We start from the raw sequence: 17,075 nt of genomic DNA, 5'->3' as shown, positions 1-17,075 counted from the left end.
CGGAAATGACAATATCTCACAGAACTCTGACGGCTGTGACCTTCATGTAGATGTGGCAGTATCTTTTTCTCTATAACACTACAGCAGATGGCTCTCCAACACCGCAGCCCACTCTAATGGTCACCTCTACTTTCCCCTGCAAGTCCTTTTCCTCCTCTCTCTAGCACTCAGCCTTTGGCCTTATAGTCCCACACAGATCTAAAACACTAAAGCCCCATACATACTATCAGATTTTCTGCTTATTTTTTCCTTCAGATTTACCAAAACCATATAATATGACGTCAAACCTTAGGAGTTTCAATTTGTATGCAATCAGGCGGGCCTTGCACTACATGGTTTTGGTAAATCTGAAGACAAAAATCAGCAGAAAACCAATAGCGTGTATGGGGCTTTAGTACAATCTCTCTGGTGGCTACCTCCCCACAAGTCTGTGGTGCTCCCTCAGAACTGGTTTACACCACAGTAGTCCTTAGAGCTGGTTCACACCATAAAAACACACTCCAGATCCGTACCGGATAAGTTTGTGCATGCTTGTTTGTAATCTGTTTTTGACGCATTCCAGTGGGTTGTTTATGCATTTCTGGATGCATTCCAGATGCTTTAATTCCTCTTTTTTCCTGTTTTTTTGTTTTACTGTACTGGGGTCTGATGTGTTTTTGATGTGATTTTTATACTTTCCAGTGCATTTTGGTGCGTTTTTTTATGTTTTTTACTGTGTACCAATACAGTCAAGTGCAGGAAAAATGCAGCATTTTCAAAAAAACATTTTTCTGGAACTGGAAAGCCCTCGAACTGACTGCACTGGTGTTAACTATGCCATTGGAAACCATATAACCTACTTTCCATGCGTTTTGCCAGTTTGTGGTGTGAACTGTTCTTCAGGCAAGTTGGTGTAGCCATCTCACCTCAGGTTGCACTGCAGCCAATCACATTGCCCCCTGCAATTGTTCTATCATGTGGGCATCTGGAGTCGAAGATTTTATGCCCCCGGGCCCCCCACCCACCATATCTCCCGCTGCCCAACCGAATCCTAACAGTACAGCCTGAGAGGGCTGTAAACATGCTGCAACTGTGATGCTTTGCTTCCGTGACCGTCGCATTTTAGTGTGGAAATGCAGCAAGCTGGATGTATTGAATACTACCTCTTTCTCGGAAATAGCTCAGTGGGAGTGTCTTCCCACCTGTGTATTCTAGGAGAGGGTATTTAAGGTACCAACGGTATTTTTGGTGGTTCTTTTGTGGGGTCCGCTATCCCAACCTCATGGCCCTTCTGGCCTCAGGTCTGTGTCGCATTGGTTCCGCGCCTCTGGGCCGGCTGGCCCGAAGCTATGCAACTGAGAGGATAGGCCCAGAAAAGTCTTGGGGCCTACTGATCCAGGGGTGGTCCTGTGCTGTCTCGCCTGTAGGGAGAAGCCAAGAAAACTGGAGTATCCAGGGGAGGACTTCTCCGGTAGAGGACCGAGCGCAAGGCTGGTGTCTCTGGAGGAGCCTGGAAACTTAGTTAGAGGATGCAACCCGGATCAACACTAATACAGTATCGCCGGGTTGGCTGAAAGAAACTGGTACTATATGGTAGTTCTTCAAAACTCTCAAGAATTCTTAGTTTAATTGACAAGTCTGTGGCAGAGACTTTGTTGAGCATTTCATCGGCTGCTAGGTCAAGTGAGAGGGGCCTATCCGATGGTTGCTGGATCCAGTCTGTGGTGCTGTTTATCCTCTGGATCTGACCTCTAATACCTCTAACCCGCAATTACTAGGTGCCTGAACTCCCCCTTTATCCTCTGACCCTCTACTGAAGGACTTTTGTGCTTATCCTGAAGAAATGTTAAAAAAAGGACTGAGTGTCGGATTCAAGATCATTTGGGCTACTTTCCAACAGGACCTCTGTGACGGAGAAGCAAGCAGGTGAGGCAATGGTAAGCCCAAATAAAACCAGCAGCTCCTTCGGGGGTTAGTGCTACAAGTGATTGATTGAGGATTGCTTTTCAGAGGGTGGTAGGCATTACTGCTAATGTGAAAGAGACCTATCCTGGACAGTGGACAGCTTCTCCTCCAACACCTGTGGTTGCAAACGCATCCCTGTCACAGTGCCTGTGTCCTCTGTCTCACATTTTTTGGCCATGAAGCTTCTCCACACACTTCACTTGTGGCCAGGAAGAGGGGAATGACCTCTGCAGTTTGAGGGCAGTGATGACAACCTGGTCCATATGGCTATAGCCCAGGGAGTGAGGCGACATAGGGAGAGAAGAGAAGGGAAAAGGAAGAAGTAGCTGGGCCAGCACGGGAGGTAATGGACAATCCAAAAAAAGGAAAGGGCTATGATGTACAAGAGGGTGGGCTGTGCTAGGGAACCGACTCTTCTGAACTTGTAAAATTTGCTGGAAAGTTCAGAGGCACATTGCTAGTAAAAAAATCATTAATGAAAAGGAAATATACCTGCACAAGCTGCTCATAGATGGATCGAAGACCGAGCAGTTCAGCAAGGACTGGCCAAATTTGATCCATCTATGGCCGTTCCCGCTCAAGAGAAGTTGATTTAGTAATTGGCTTCTCTCAAACGGCAATGTTGGCCAATTGGCTGCAGCACTAATTAGTGTATTCTGACAGTGAGGAGTCCCCGCTAACAGAATACATCAGCCCGCTGACTGATTAATCACAGCCAGTGAAGCTGAGGGAATCGGTGCTCGAGAGCGAGCACACACATGTGCCCTCATAGCAAGAGGCTTGTCATGGGGTCACTTGGGAAGGAGGGGGGGGGGGGTCAGGGGTGAACACCGCCGGGAACCTGAGAAGAGGTGGATTGGGGCTGCTCTGTGCAAAACCATTACACAGAGCAGGTAAGTATAACAGGTTTGTTATTTTATAGCAAAAACATTTTAGGCTAGGTTCACACTATCTTCGCATGCGGCTCACAGCAGGTGTTGGGTGCGTCCCTGTTCACCGTTTCAGGTCTGATTTCAGCCTGAATTTTTGGCTGAATTTGGACCTGAAATGGACCAAAAGATGCACAGGACTCTTGTGCAAATTTGCGCCGGAGCCGCAGTGGAGACGTGAACTGCCACTGCCACTGCTTAGGCCTGCTTGATGCACACTGGACATTTTTGCAGCAGCTGTTTCAAGGTGCATTTGGCATTTTTTTTTCCTGCCTCTAAACTCCATTGCACGCTAGCCTATACGTCCGTGCACACATAGGTTTTAGCAGCATTTAGGCCCCTTTCACATTGAGGTGCTTTGCTGGCTCTACAGTGCTTAATATAGCGTCTGCAAAGCGTCCTGAAACAGCCACTGCTGTCTCTCCAGTGTGAAAGCCTGAGGAGAGCGGTGCGTTTGTAGGACGGTCAAAAAAGTCCTGCAAGCCGCATCTTTGGAATGCTGAAGGAGCCACTATTTACCGCTCCTAAAGCGCCCCTTCCCATAGAAAACAATGGCAAACCCACCTGCGGCACTAAAAACTGCCCTGCAAGCGGCCGAATAGCCCTGCTAAAATGACGTGCTGCTAAATATAGCGCCGCTTTAACCCCAGCGCCCGCACTGCCCCAGTGTGAAAGTAGCCATAGGGGCTTTTAGAGGCAGAAAAAAAAACCCACTGCCAGTGTGTCCAAGAGCAGCAGAGGTTTTGCAGGAAAAAAACGTTGTGCTTGTAAAGGCATATTAATACGCTTTTAGTGCTTGAGCGTTAATTTGATTCAATGGCCAGAATAAATACTTATTCTTGCCAATGAAAAAAGAAAGCACTTGACACTTGTAAACGCGCCTAAGCGCTTGTAAAAGCGTTAGACACTTTTACAAGCATCAGACCTATTTTTCTGCCAAAATGCTGCTGTCAGGAGGAAAGGCTTCTAGTAGAGTTTGCAAAACCTCCGGTGTTCATAGTTCTTGCTATACTACCTAGTAAGTCGATCTCCTGGAAAGAGCATACAGATAGGACACCTGACCTGTATGTTCGACTAACTAAATAGAAAAGCATTGATAGGGATGATAAACCTGGAGCGTGCATCTCTTCTTTTCCTGTCCTGGCAGGTCATACTTTATATATCTATTATGTTTAAAAAAATAAAAATAAAAAAAACGAAAATTGTGAAAAATATTTTAGCATTTCCTTGGTATCAGGTAAAATTTAATTTTTCACATATAATATTTGAAGGCAGCAGGTGGCAAATTTAATGCGATATCAGCAGCTTTCTACATGATCTTTCTATAGCTGCTGTTTGAAACAGCAAGGGAGATCAGATTACACACCTCCTTTCTACCAGCAGAGATGGAACTGTCTGATGCACTCTGTGTTAAATGTTTAAAATAAATATTTTAGAACATAATTTTTTTGTTTTTGTTTCTATACTTGCAACTTAAATGAATCTAAATAAATCTAAAATGGCACTATAATATTTTGTATGTGTGTGTGTGTGTATTTATGTGTGTGTGTGTGTGTGTGTGTGTGCGTGTGTATTTATGTGTGTGTGTGTGTGTGTGTGTGTGTGTGTGTGTGTATTTATGTGTGTGTGTATTTATGTGTGTGTGCTGTGATGGGTGGCAGTAGATCTTTGGGGTGGAAGGTGGGGAAATTCTTCTTGTGTCTTGCTCGGTCTGACTTTGTCTGTAAAAACACTAGGAGAGGTTCTTTCAGTTGAATATTAACTGGAAGGAATGTGCACTTGCTCAGATTATTTGTGCTTTTTGGTTTTATTTGGCATGAACAAATGGAAATCTCAGTGACACCATCAGATCTAAGTAGTCTGTGTTAAATGAACCTGTGCCAGCAGGGTTGAACACGGATCAAATTTCACCCATTATATGGCCACCTGTATTCTGGGTATGAATATTTTTGAAAAGTTACATTGAACCAGCCTGGACCAAGGCAAGTATACAGTACATGTGTGTTATACCTGGAAGATCCGTGTGGAAGTATGACATCACTGTTTCCTTCCACAAAGTTGTTTAACCACTTAAATACCACGCCATAGCCGAAAGACGGCCACATGGCGGTTCTGTTGTTCTTCGGACACAGCTTATCACAAATTGAGGTAAAGGGCCAATCACAGTGGCCCTTTACTATGTGATCAGCTGTGTTCAATCACAGCTGATTACAAGTAAACAAACTTGCTGGTTATCGGCATTCCTTCCATCACATGGTGTCACAGTGTGAGGAAAGTAGAGTGGTAACTGGCAAGTCTGACAGGGTAGATTTACACTGATAATCGGGGGGCACTGATTTTCAATGCAGCCCTATCAATTCCAATCAGGGCCCATCAGTGGAGCTATCATCAGTGCTGCCTATCAGTGCCCATCAGAGCTGTCTATCAGTGCCCATAAGTGGCACCTCATCAGTGCAGCCTCATCGGTGTCTCCTCATCAGTGCCCATCAGTGCTGCCTCATCAGTGCCCATCATTGCAACTACATTAGTGCCCATCAGTGCAGCCTCATCAGTGCCCATCAGTGCAGGCTCATCAGTGCCCATCAGTGCCACCTCATCAGTGCAGCTTATCAGTGCCCATCAGCACTGCCTCATCAGTGCCCATCAAAGCATCCTCAACAGTGCCCATCAGAGCATCCTCATCAGTGTCCATCAGTGCAGCTTCGTCAGTTGCTATCAGTGCAGCATCATTAGTACACATAAGTGCAGCCACATCAGTGTAGCTTCATTAGTGCACATCAGTGCAGCCTTATCAGTGCCCACCAGTGCAGCCTCATCAGTGCCCATCAGTGCAGCCTCATCAATGCAGTCTCATCAGCGCACATCAATGAAGAAAAGAAATTACTTATATGCAAAATTTTATAACAGAAACTAAAAATTAAAAAAAAAACTGTTTGCGAAATGAAAAATGATGAAAAAGGTGTATGGGTACAGGGTTGCATTACCGTGCCACTGTCATTGAAAAAAATCGACAGCACTAAAAGCAGAAAATTGGCCTGGGCAGGAAGGAGTTGAAAGTTAGACATGTGTGATTAGTTTCGTACAAAATGAAAATTCATACAAATTTCTGGAAATTCATTCGTACGAATCCGAAATACAAATTTTTATGCATACGAATTCCGTATGAAATACGAAATTTCATTTACGAATTTCGGATCCAAATTCATAACGAACATTCGTAATTGTTACGAAAAGTTAATGAACCTAAAAGTTAAAAACCCAGGAAGTCAGCACAGGAATGGTGGGAACCCCTCATAATGATAAATTCATCATAACGAAAATTCGGAATTGGTATGAAAAGTTAGTTAATGAACCTAAAAGTTAAAACACCGGGAACTCAGCACAGGGATAGTGGGAACCCTATGGGAATTTCTATGCTTACGAATTTCATATGAAATACGAAATTTCGTTAACAAATTTCGGATCCAAATTAACAGAATTGTGACTGGTGTTTTGTTCACCAATCAGAGGAAGTCAGCACAGCACAGGGTTGGTGGGAACCCCTCATAATGGGCACAGCGGGTGTACACTCAGACCCAGGAACTCAGTACAGGGATGGTGGGAACCCCTCATAATAGACACACAGCAGGTGTACAGACCTGGGAACTCAGCACAGGGATTGTGGGGACCCCTCATAATGGGAACAGCAGGTGTACAGATCTGGGAACTCAGCGCAGGGATGGTGGGGACCCCTCATAATGGGCACAGCAGGTGTACAGACCTGGGAACTCAGCACAGGGATGGTGGGGACCCCTCATAATGGGCACAGCAGGTGTACAGACCTGGGAACTCAGCACAGGGATGGTGGAGGCCCTTCATAATAGGCACAGCAGGTGTACAGACCTGGGAACTCAGCACAGGGATGGTGGGGACCCCTCATAATGGGCACAGCAGGTGTACAGACCTGGGAACTCAGCACAGGGATGGTGGGGACCCCTCATAATGGGAACAGCAGGTGTACAGATCTGGGAACTCAGCGCAGGGATGGTGGGGACCCCTCATAATGGGCACAGCAGGTGTACAGACCTGGGAACTCAGCACAGGGATGGTGGGGACCCCTCATAATGGGCACAGCAGGTGTACAGACCTGGGAACTCAGCACAGGGATGGTGGGGACCCCTCATAATGGGCACAGCAGGTGTACAGACCTGGGAACTCAGCACAGGGATGGTGGGAACCCCTCATAATGGGCACAGCAGGTGTACAGACCTGGGAACTCAGTACAGGGATGGTGGGGACCCCTCATAATGGGAACAGCAGGTGTACAGATCTGGGAACTCAGCACAGGGATGGTGGGAACCCCTCATAATGGGCACAGCAGGTGTACAGACCTGGGAACTCAGCACAGGGATGGTGGGGACCCTTCATAATAGGCACAGCAGGTGTACAGACCTGGAAACTCAGCACAGGGATGGTGGGAACCCCTCATAATGGGCACAGCAGGTGTACAGACCTGGGAACTCAGTACAGGGATGGTGGGGACCCCTCATAATAGGCACAGCAGGTGTACAGACCTGGGAACTCAGCACAGGGATGGTGGGGACCCTTCATAATAGGCACAGCAGGTGTACAGACCTGGAAACTCAGCACAGGGATGGTGGGGACCCCTCATAATGGGCACAGCAGGTGTACAGACCTGGAAACTCAGCACAGGGATGGTTGGAACCCCTCATAATGGGCACAGCAGGTGTACAGACCTGGAAACTCAGCACAGGGATGGTGGGGACCCCTCATAATGGGCACAGCAGGTGTACAGACCTGGAAACTCAGCACAGGGATGGTTGGAACCCCTCATAATGGCCACAGCAGGTGTACAGACCTGGAAACTCAGTACAGGGATGGTGGGAACCCCTCATAATGGGCACAGCAGGTGTACAGACCTGGGAGCTCAGTACAGGGATGGTGGGAACCCCTCATAATGGGCACAGCAGGTGTACAGACCTGGGAACATAGTACAGGGATGGTGGGAACCCCTCATAATGGGCACAGCAGGTGTACAGACCTGGGAACTCAGTACAGGGATGGTGGGAACCCCTCATAATGGGCACAGCAGGTGTACAGACCTGGGAACTCAGCACAGGGATGGTGGGAGACCCTCATAATGATAAATTCATCATAACAACTTTTTCTATTTTAACGATAAGTTTACGAATCTAACGAAAATTTGTATTTCGCACGAATCCGAATTGAATTTTCGTACACGAATTACGAAATACGTTTTTTTCTTCCTACGGAACGAAATGAAAATAAACAAATTTTTTGACGGCGCCCATGTCTAGTCAAAGTGCCTGGTATTGAAGTGGTTAAAGTAGAATCCTAACTAAAGCCTAACTTTTCTTTAAAAATGCTCCCTCCCTTTCCTAACACTTATACTAAATAAGGTTAGCATGTACAGCCAATGTGCTTCTATTCCCTTTCTATGGGCTGCCTGCATGCAGCTTGGCTGTGAAAAAGAAACAAAAACAAATGGCTTTGCCCGTTGTGGGCCCATGTATAAAAATAAAATGTAAAGTGGCAGTGTACAATTAATGACAAATGCAAATAAAGCAAAAAATAAAAATCACAAATAAAAAGAACACAGAATTAGTGTATAGAAATAAACTACCCTATCTACACCTCACTTAAAATAAAAATAACCCTTTGGATAAAAATCCCTTTCAAGCTAATTTAGCACAAAGCATATCTAAATCCAAGAACAAAAACTGATGTATTTCAGTTTACTGATCCTTAAATGGCTGCATTCATTTTAATTTTCCACCCCCCCCCCCTCCCCCTTTTTTTTTAACCTGCTAATCCTGCCAGTAATACACTTCCTGTCCTAGGGTAACAACCATACTGAGCAACATTTTCACCCTATGACAGGGGATGTGTTAGGACTACATATCACCTCCATAATTGGGGAAGGTGTTTTGTAGTCCACAGAGATAACAGAAAAGAATGCTAATTCATAATAGTCCTGAGACAGAGAGCACAGAAAGTTACCAGCTCACAAGATTTCTAGCTGAATAAACAGCTACTTCTTTTTGTGGCACTTGCCAAGCAGATATAATGAAAAACTTTCAATGGTATACTTAAAGCGGAGTTCCGCTCAAAAAAAAAAAAGTCAGCAACTACACATAATGCAGCTGCAAACGTTTAATAATCGGACACTTACCTGTCCCAGGGTCCAGCGATGCGAGGGAACGAAGCCTCGCTCGTCTCCCCCTCCTCTCTGCGGTGCCAGCATTGTCACTGTGGGTGCCCGGCTGTGGCTTCATAGCCGGGCATGCACCAAGAAGAGGGTTTCCACTCCCCTCTCAAAAAAAAATGACATACCAAATGTGGCGTGTCAGGGGGTCACCTTCCCTTAAAGCGGAAGTTCCATTTTTGGGTGGAACTGCACTTTAACAAGGGTGCAAATAAAATAACTTTATAGTTAGGGCTTACATTGACTTTAAGCAGTTAAATGAGCATCAATTTTGTGGCAATTTAGCTGAAATCATTCGGCTCATCCCTACACCCAAAGTAGGGAACACTGCACATCTGTCTGCAAGCTGACATTGATTTAACCCTGGTTCATAAAGTGCAGCTTTGAAATTGTGCTACTTCAGTGCGATTTCAAAGCTGCAGATCAGTGCGATTTGCACCTCTGATTTCATTGCACGTTGCGACTTCATTTAACAGAAGTCAATGCAAGTCGTAATAAAATCCCCCAAAAAGTAGCGCAGGAACCTTTTTAAAGTTGTTGTGACTCAAATCGCAACGATTTGAACGGTTCCATTGGGTGCAACTCGTCATGCGATTTTGAACTGTCAAATTGCATGACAAATTGCACCAGTGTGAACCAGGGCATAAACACCCTATTGTTATATATTGGCAAAATCATAATAGTAGTTTTCTTCTATTGCATGTATATACCGGAATTGATCAGTGTTTTATTTATGTTATTTGCAGCAACACTATGGGGGTTATTTACTAAAGGCAAATCCACTTTGCACTGCAAGTGCGCTTGGAAGGGAAGTCGCTGTAAATCTAATGCTGCATAAACACGACCGTTTTTTCCATCAGAATAAACTCTGACGTTTTTTCCCGATGGCGTTCCGCTGACACCAAAGTCTGTTTGCTTAGAACGTGATGACGTACAACACGTATGACAGGACTAGAAAAAGGAAGTTCAATAGCCAGTAGCTGCCCTTGTGTTGTTTTTGGTCCGTCGGAACAGCATACAGACAAACGGTTTTCCCGATAGGAATTGATTCCGTCTGAAAGATTTAAAACATGTTCTATTTCTAGATCTGTCAGAATTTTCGAAAAAAAAAAAAAAAGTCCGCTGAAGCCCAGACATGATTGGAATATCCGATGAAATGATTCCGTCTGACTTTTTGTGCCGAAAAGTCCGACCGTGTGTATACGACATAAGGAGTAGATCTGAAATGAGTGGAAGCTCTGCTGATTTTATCATCCAATCATGTGCAAGCTAAAATGCTGTTTTGTATTTACCTTGCATGCCCCCTTCGGATCTACAGCGACTTTACTTCCAAGTGCACTTGCAGTGCAAAGTGGATTTTCCTTTAGTAAATAACCCCCTATGAGAATTTCCATGGCCATCCAGCAATTTTTATATATATTTTTTTCCTAGCACTGAGTTTAATAGTCTCCGGGTAAACAGATTACTGGAAAATCCTGCGATCAAAGCTCAACAGCACAACACAAAAAAGCTGCCTGGGCACATGGCAAGAAGGGGTGTGTCAAGATGCACGCCATGTGACCAGTGTCAAGGAAGTTACCATGGATACCAGATGAAGCTTCAGAAAACAGAAATGCTGCTGCAGGACATTTAATCCTGACTTGATCTGGAGACCAGGGGAAGGTATTTGTTATGATGGGTGTATGGAATGGAGGGGCAGGGCGATGATCAGGGGGATTGTGGAGGTGTGCAAGGCAGGGAATGAAGACTGGTCCTCCTGCATTATTCATGTAAGATGTCAGTGTGCACACAGCCAGCAGGTGTGGTCAGGAGGGAGGAGGAGGAGGAGGAGGGCAGGGAGGGCAGAGCAGCAGGTGTCAGCGGTCCCTCATGCAGCATTGCTCAGAGCTCACATTGGCTTTGACAGCAGCACTTCTTAGCACAGAGAGGTGTGTGGGCTGCGTAGAATCAGAAGGATTTCACTCTGATGGGCTGCTAAAATAGCTTTGATTGACACGAAAGAACACATGTAGACACATCCACATAGATATTAATATCAGAGATCTACAGATCACTCATTGAATAGACTGTTAACATGCTTGGTATGTATTGCTAGGATAGAATACGTACAGAGGGGCAGGTACACAGTAAGAGATAATTATATATGAGAAGACAATAGGAGACAGATACCAAAAGTCACAAACCAACACTAGGTAGTTGCTAATCCCCTCTAACAAGGTACACTGCAAGGAGTTATTTGTTCAAGTGACTGACTGCGGACTTCTCACTTTCAGGGAATCCACAGGAGAGCCAGCCAAGTGCGTGGAGTATGCAGCCGACTCTAGCTGCAGGGGGCGGTGGGCGATCCTTAGCCCCCTTGGCACAACAACCCGCTGTCAAAGCAGTACACGTTTACAGAAATGGAGACCCCTATTATCGCGGCCGCCGAATGCTGATTCACGAGAAGAGGGTTGGCACGTTTGAGGTCTTCTTGAAGGATGTCACAGGTGGAGTGCAAGCCCCCTTTGGTGCAGTAAGGAACCTTTACACTCCAAGATATGGACACAGGGTTACGTCTCTGGAGGATCTTCAACCAGGAGAATGCTATGTGGCAGGAGGAAGGGAAAGTTTTAAAAAGTTGGAGTAAGTGTAAATATTTTATTATACCTTTTTTTTATTGCAAATGTACTAACTATATGGCATATATTCACATGCGTTAAAAACCACACTGTTCTCGATCCCAGTTTCCCATCATGTTCCTTATCCCAATTTCCCATAATGTCCCTGATCCAATTTTACATCATGCTCTTGTTACAATTACTCAACACGTTCCTTATCCCAATTTCCCATCTTGTTCCTGATCCAAATTTCCTATCATGTTCCTGATCCCAAATTCCCATCATGCTCCCTATCCCAGTTCCCCATCATATCCCTGATTCTGATTTCCCATCATGTTCTCTATCTCAATTTCCCATCATGTTCCCTATCAAATCACGTTCCCTATACCAATTTCCCATAATTTTCCTGACACAATTTCTCATCATATCCCTGATCCTAATTTCCAATCACGTTTCTGACACAATTTCTCTTCATATCCCTGATCCCAATTCCCTATCATGTTCCCGATCCCAAATTCCCATCATGCTTCCTATCCCAATTCCCCATCATATCCCTCATCCTAATTTACCATCATGTTCCTTATCCCAATTTACCATCATGTTCCCTATACCAATTTTCCATCATGTTTCTGACACAATTTCTCATCATATCCTTGATCCCAATTCCCTATCATGTTCCCCGATCCCAAATTCCCATCATGCTCCCTATCCCAATTCCCCATCATATCCCTGATCCTAATTTACCATCATGTTCCCTATCCCATGACGTTCCTTATACACAATTTCTCATCATATCCCTGATCCTAATTTCCAATCATGTTCCCGACACAATTTCTCTTCATATCCCTGATCCCAATTCCCTATCATGTTCCCGATCCCAAATTCCCATCATGCTCCCTATTCCAATTCCCGTCATATCCATGATCCTAATTTATCATTGTGTTCCTGATCCCAATTTCCCATCATGCTCTCTATCCCAATTCCCCTTCATATCCCTGATCCTATTTTTACCATCATGCTCCCTATCCCAATTTACCATTATGTTCCCTATCCCTTTACGTTCCCTATCCCAATTTCCAATCATGTTCCCGACACAATTTCTCTTCATATCCCTGATCCCAATTCCCTATCATGTTCCCGATCCCAAATTCCCATCATGCTCCCTATTCCAATTCCCTTCATATCCATGATCCTAATTTATCATTGTGTTCCTGATCCCAATTTCCCATCATGCTCTCTATCCCAATTCCCCATCATATCCCTGATCCTAATTTTACCATCATGCTCCCTATCCCAATTTACCATTATGTTCCCTATCCCTTTACGTTCCCTATCCCAATTTCCAATCATGTTCCCGACACAATTTCTCTTCATATCCCTGATCTCAATTCCCTATCATATTCCCCGATCCCTATTCCCCACCCTGATCCCAATTTTCCATCATGTTCCTGATCCTAATCATATTTCTGTGATCAGGGTTGAGTTGATTCATGGTTTGCTCAACTCTAGTTGTAATTTAATGTGCTCACAAGGAAACAATACTATTAATATAGGCTTAGCATAAGATTTCACAAAAAAAGTTATAATGCAGTGCTATCTCCCAGCTAATCACTTCTGAAGTCACTTCTGATTCAACTTGTTATTCCAAAAATGATGGAAAATACATAATCAATTACGGCAAAACAAAAAGTATCCCAGTAACCAGCTGTAGCGTAATTTACTGTATAGAGCAGCCACTATCAACCAGGGTTCCTCCAGAGGTTGCTAGGAGTTCTTACTGACCTCCCGTTTGATGGTGCATGGGCCAATGCATTTGGCAAAGTCAGCAGCATTACATCAGTTACCTTTTTAGATGTCTGACCATAGTGACATTCTGACCAACACTAAGGCTGGGTTCACATTATTGTGAATTGGATGTGGGTTCTTCGCATCCAATTCTCAATAACAGGAGATGCTGACCGGCTCTCTATGGATCCGGTTCACATATCTCCGGTACGAATTTGCACAGGAGCCCTGTGTGTCTTTTGGTCCATTTCAGGTCCGAATTCAGCCCAAAATTTGGGCTGAAATCGGACCTTAAATGGTGAACGGGGACGCACCGAACCCCTGCTGTGAGCCGCATGCAAAGATAGTGTGAACCCAGTCTAAAGGTTGCATTCTTCCTCCTGACCACAAATGTTATCATGGTATTTTTGACAATTTGCCATTGGTTTAGGTATAAGTTTCCAAGGCCTGAAAATTATTTTAGGGGTTCCTCTGGGGTAAAAGGTTTGGGGAAGTCTAGTATATAGCGTGAAGAGGTCAAAATCTGATTTTGAAATGTCAGATCAACAAGGTATATAAAACACTAACCTACCCTAAACATTCTATATAGACTGTATACAGCCAGCTAGACACTCATTTTACCTTGATAATAGAGAAAATTGAGTACTGTCCGTGATACTTTTTTATTTGCACATACAATTGTTCAGGACAAGCTTTCGGGGTATGTCCCCTTCTTCAAGGTCCAAGCAGTCCCCCGAAAGCTTGTCCTGAAAAATTGTATGTGCAAATAAAAAAGTATCACGGACAGTACTCAATTTTCTCTGTCACAACTGCACTAATACGGCTACAATCACATTAAGTACCTTGATGATAAATGTCATGGATCTGACAGATAAAAATCTTACTTTGTGTGGTTACTTTAATTGATTTGTTTTTAGCAGTCGATTTAAGGTAGCATTTGGACATCAGTGGCATTCATTCATCTTTACTGCCTTATTTCCGCAATATAATATTTTTTAATCCATCCATGGGAATTTTTGCATGTTTGTAAGTTCTGCCAGCCATGGTTAGAAAATTGGCTGTTGTTGAGTAGGTATGCATTGTAATATAGTACAAAAAAATAACACAAACTCTAAGATATTTTATAGTAATGTTTATGGATAGCACAACTTGTTTCCTACGTGACGCCGTAGGACAACAAAAAAGTGCTTTGCTATTGATTCCTTACTAGTTACGCCCCCCTGTTTCTTCTTCTTCTTTTTATTGTGGAAATACATTACCAAACCTTTTTGTTTTATTTTGTTTTATTATTTTCAAATCTTTATTGGTATTTACTTTTTGTAGGTTTACAATTCTTGCACTACAAGTTGCAGTGCAACTTGAAAACTTCAAAAAATGTTCAGTCATTTTTACAGTGTATGTAAAAAAAAAAAAAAAAGTGTTACTTGTTCACATCTAGGCTTTTTTGGGTGTTTTTTTCTGCTCTAATGGCGCGTACACACGACCGGACTTTTTGACGGACTAGGACCGATGGAATGAATCCGTTGGATATTACGATCGTGTATGGGCTCCAGGGGACTTTCTTTTCCCAAAAGTCAGATGGACCTAGAAATAAAACATGTTTCAAATCTTTCCAACGGACTCGAGTCCGGTCGAAAGATATCAGTTCGTGTGTATGCTAGTCCGAAGGATGAAAACCGACGCTAGGGCAGCTATTGGCTACTGGCTATTAACTTCCTTACTCTAGTCCGGTCGGGAAGACCGTCAGACCTAGTCCGTCAAAAAGTTTGGTCGCGTGTACGCGGCATTAGCCTCAGCTCTAAAAACGCCCAGCAAGACAAATCCCATTCATTTCATTGGCCCCTGTTCACATCTGTCGCCTAAAGCAAAATGCCCGTCGCTCAAAAAAGTACATGAGCTTCTTTTTTGGCAGATTACAGGCGTTTTAATTCTTTTACATTAATGACCTTTTGACCTTCAAAACGCCTGTACAAAAACGCAGCAAAAACGCCTGAAAAAAAAAACACCTGTAAAATAGCAACGCCTAGATGTGAACGGAGCCTTAGGAAAAGTAACTGGAGTGTGAAAGTGACATTTTCAGTGAATCTGAAATCCGATCAACTTTTTCACTGTTGGTGGTTGTCGAGGGTTTTGTGTTTTGATTATTTGTACTGAACACACTGTACCAATTTTTGAAAGTGTCAAAATGCCTGCCATTGGGTAAAAAGGTAAATATCGGTTGGTGTTTAACCCCTTCAGATCCGCGCTATAGCTGAATGACGGCTACAGCGTGGATCTGCTTTGCCGGGAGGCTGTTAATAGACGTCCTCCCCTTTACACGCTCGCCACGCTCTCAATGAGACTCGGGTTGATCCCAGCCCCTTACCACGTGATCAGCTGTCAGCCAAAGACAACTAATCATGTAATGTAAACAGAAGATCGGTCATTTTTTGCCGCCTATCAAAGCCACCTATCAATGCCCACCAGTGGTTCCAATCATTGCCTCATCAGTGCCACCTAGCAGTGCTGCCTATCAGTGTCACCTACCAGTGCTGATCAGTGCCCATCACTGCCACCCATCAGTGCCCATCACTGCTACCCATCAGTGCCAGCTATCAGAGCCATCTATCATCGCCACCTATTAGTGCCCTTCAGTGCCGCCCATCAGTGCCACCCATCAGTGCCACCTATCAGTGCCCACCAATGCCACCTATCAGCACCCACCAGTGCTGCCTATTAGTTTCCATCAGTGCTGCCTTATCAGTGCCCATCAGTGTTGCCTTATCGGTGCCCATCAATGCAGCCTATCGGTGCCCATCAGTGCAGCCTCTCAGTGCCCATCAGTGTAGCCTCATCAGCGTACATCAATGAAGGAGAAAAATTACCTGTTTTCAAAATGTATTAACAAAATATAAAACGGTTTTGTATTTTTTTTTTCAATTTTTTTTTATAAATTTTAAACAAAAAATAAAAACCCGCAAAGGTGATCAAATACCACCAAAAGAAAGCTCTATTTGTGGGAAAAAATTATAAAAATTTAATTTGGGTACAGTGTTGTATGACCGCGCAATTGTCATTCAAAGAGTGACAGCACTAAAAGCTGAAAATTAGTCTGGGCAGGAGGGGAGTTTAGGTGCCCAGTAAGCAAGTGGTTAAAAGGAAAAAAAATATGTTGGATGCTTCTGACATCTTCCATGTTGTAACATCAGGTCAAATTCAGAAAAATAAATAAATGGTGAAGCCCCTGTTCACAACGGTGCGACTTGTCATGCGATTTGACAGTTGAAAGTCGCATGACGAGTCACACCCTATTTGTGCCTATGCAACCGATTTCGAAAAAGGTTCCTGCACTATTTTTGGCGATTTCATGTGCGACTTGCTTAGACATCTGTGCATATTGGCAAGCTGCACATGAAAACGCACTGACCGGTGGCTTTGAAATTGTGTTGAAGTACTGCGATTCCAAAGCTGTATTCATTGTGAATCGGGGCTCAATTAACTATTATGTTCAAATTAGTCAAAATAACAACTTTCACCTTCCCACCTATCGCTATTCTTTGCAGCATAAGAAAACACTGCTCTTGTGTGTTGTGTGCAGTTCTGGTCACAAGGATC

The 17,075-nt window shown here is 44.0% G+C and overlaps 1 protein-coding gene across 5 annotated transcripts in view; it reads left to right on the top strand.

Moving 5' to 3' along the window:
* Window positions 1–10,613: 10,613 nt before the first annotated feature.
* DCDC2 (doublecortin domain containing 2) overlaps window positions 10,614–17,075 on the top strand; it is a 298,898-nt gene continuing 292,436 nt past the window's right edge. For 2 of the 5 annotated variants that reach the window (XM_077492272.1, XM_077492271.1), the window contains exons 1-2: window positions 11,037–11,180; window positions 11,373–11,721. In XM_077492272.1, the coding sequence (XP_077348398.1) occupies window positions 11,174–11,180; window positions 11,373–11,721 (356 nt within the window). In that variant the 5' untranslated portion in view covers window positions 11,037–11,173. The other 3 variants (XM_077492274.1, XM_077492275.1, XM_077492273.1) reach the window with 3 other exon arrangements.

This window comes from Lithobates pipiens, unplaced genomic scaffold, assembly GCF_037356315.1.
Source record: "Lithobates pipiens isolate NorthernLeopardFrog02 unplaced genomic scaffold, aLitPip1_a1.2 Scaffold_19, whole genome shotgun sequence".
NCBI classification, from domain to species: domain Eukaryota; kingdom Metazoa; phylum Chordata; class Amphibia; order Anura; family Ranidae; genus Lithobates; species Lithobates pipiens.
The sequence above is the reverse complement of the archived record's forward strand: the minus strand, read 5'-3'. Positions and strand labels throughout refer to the sequence as shown.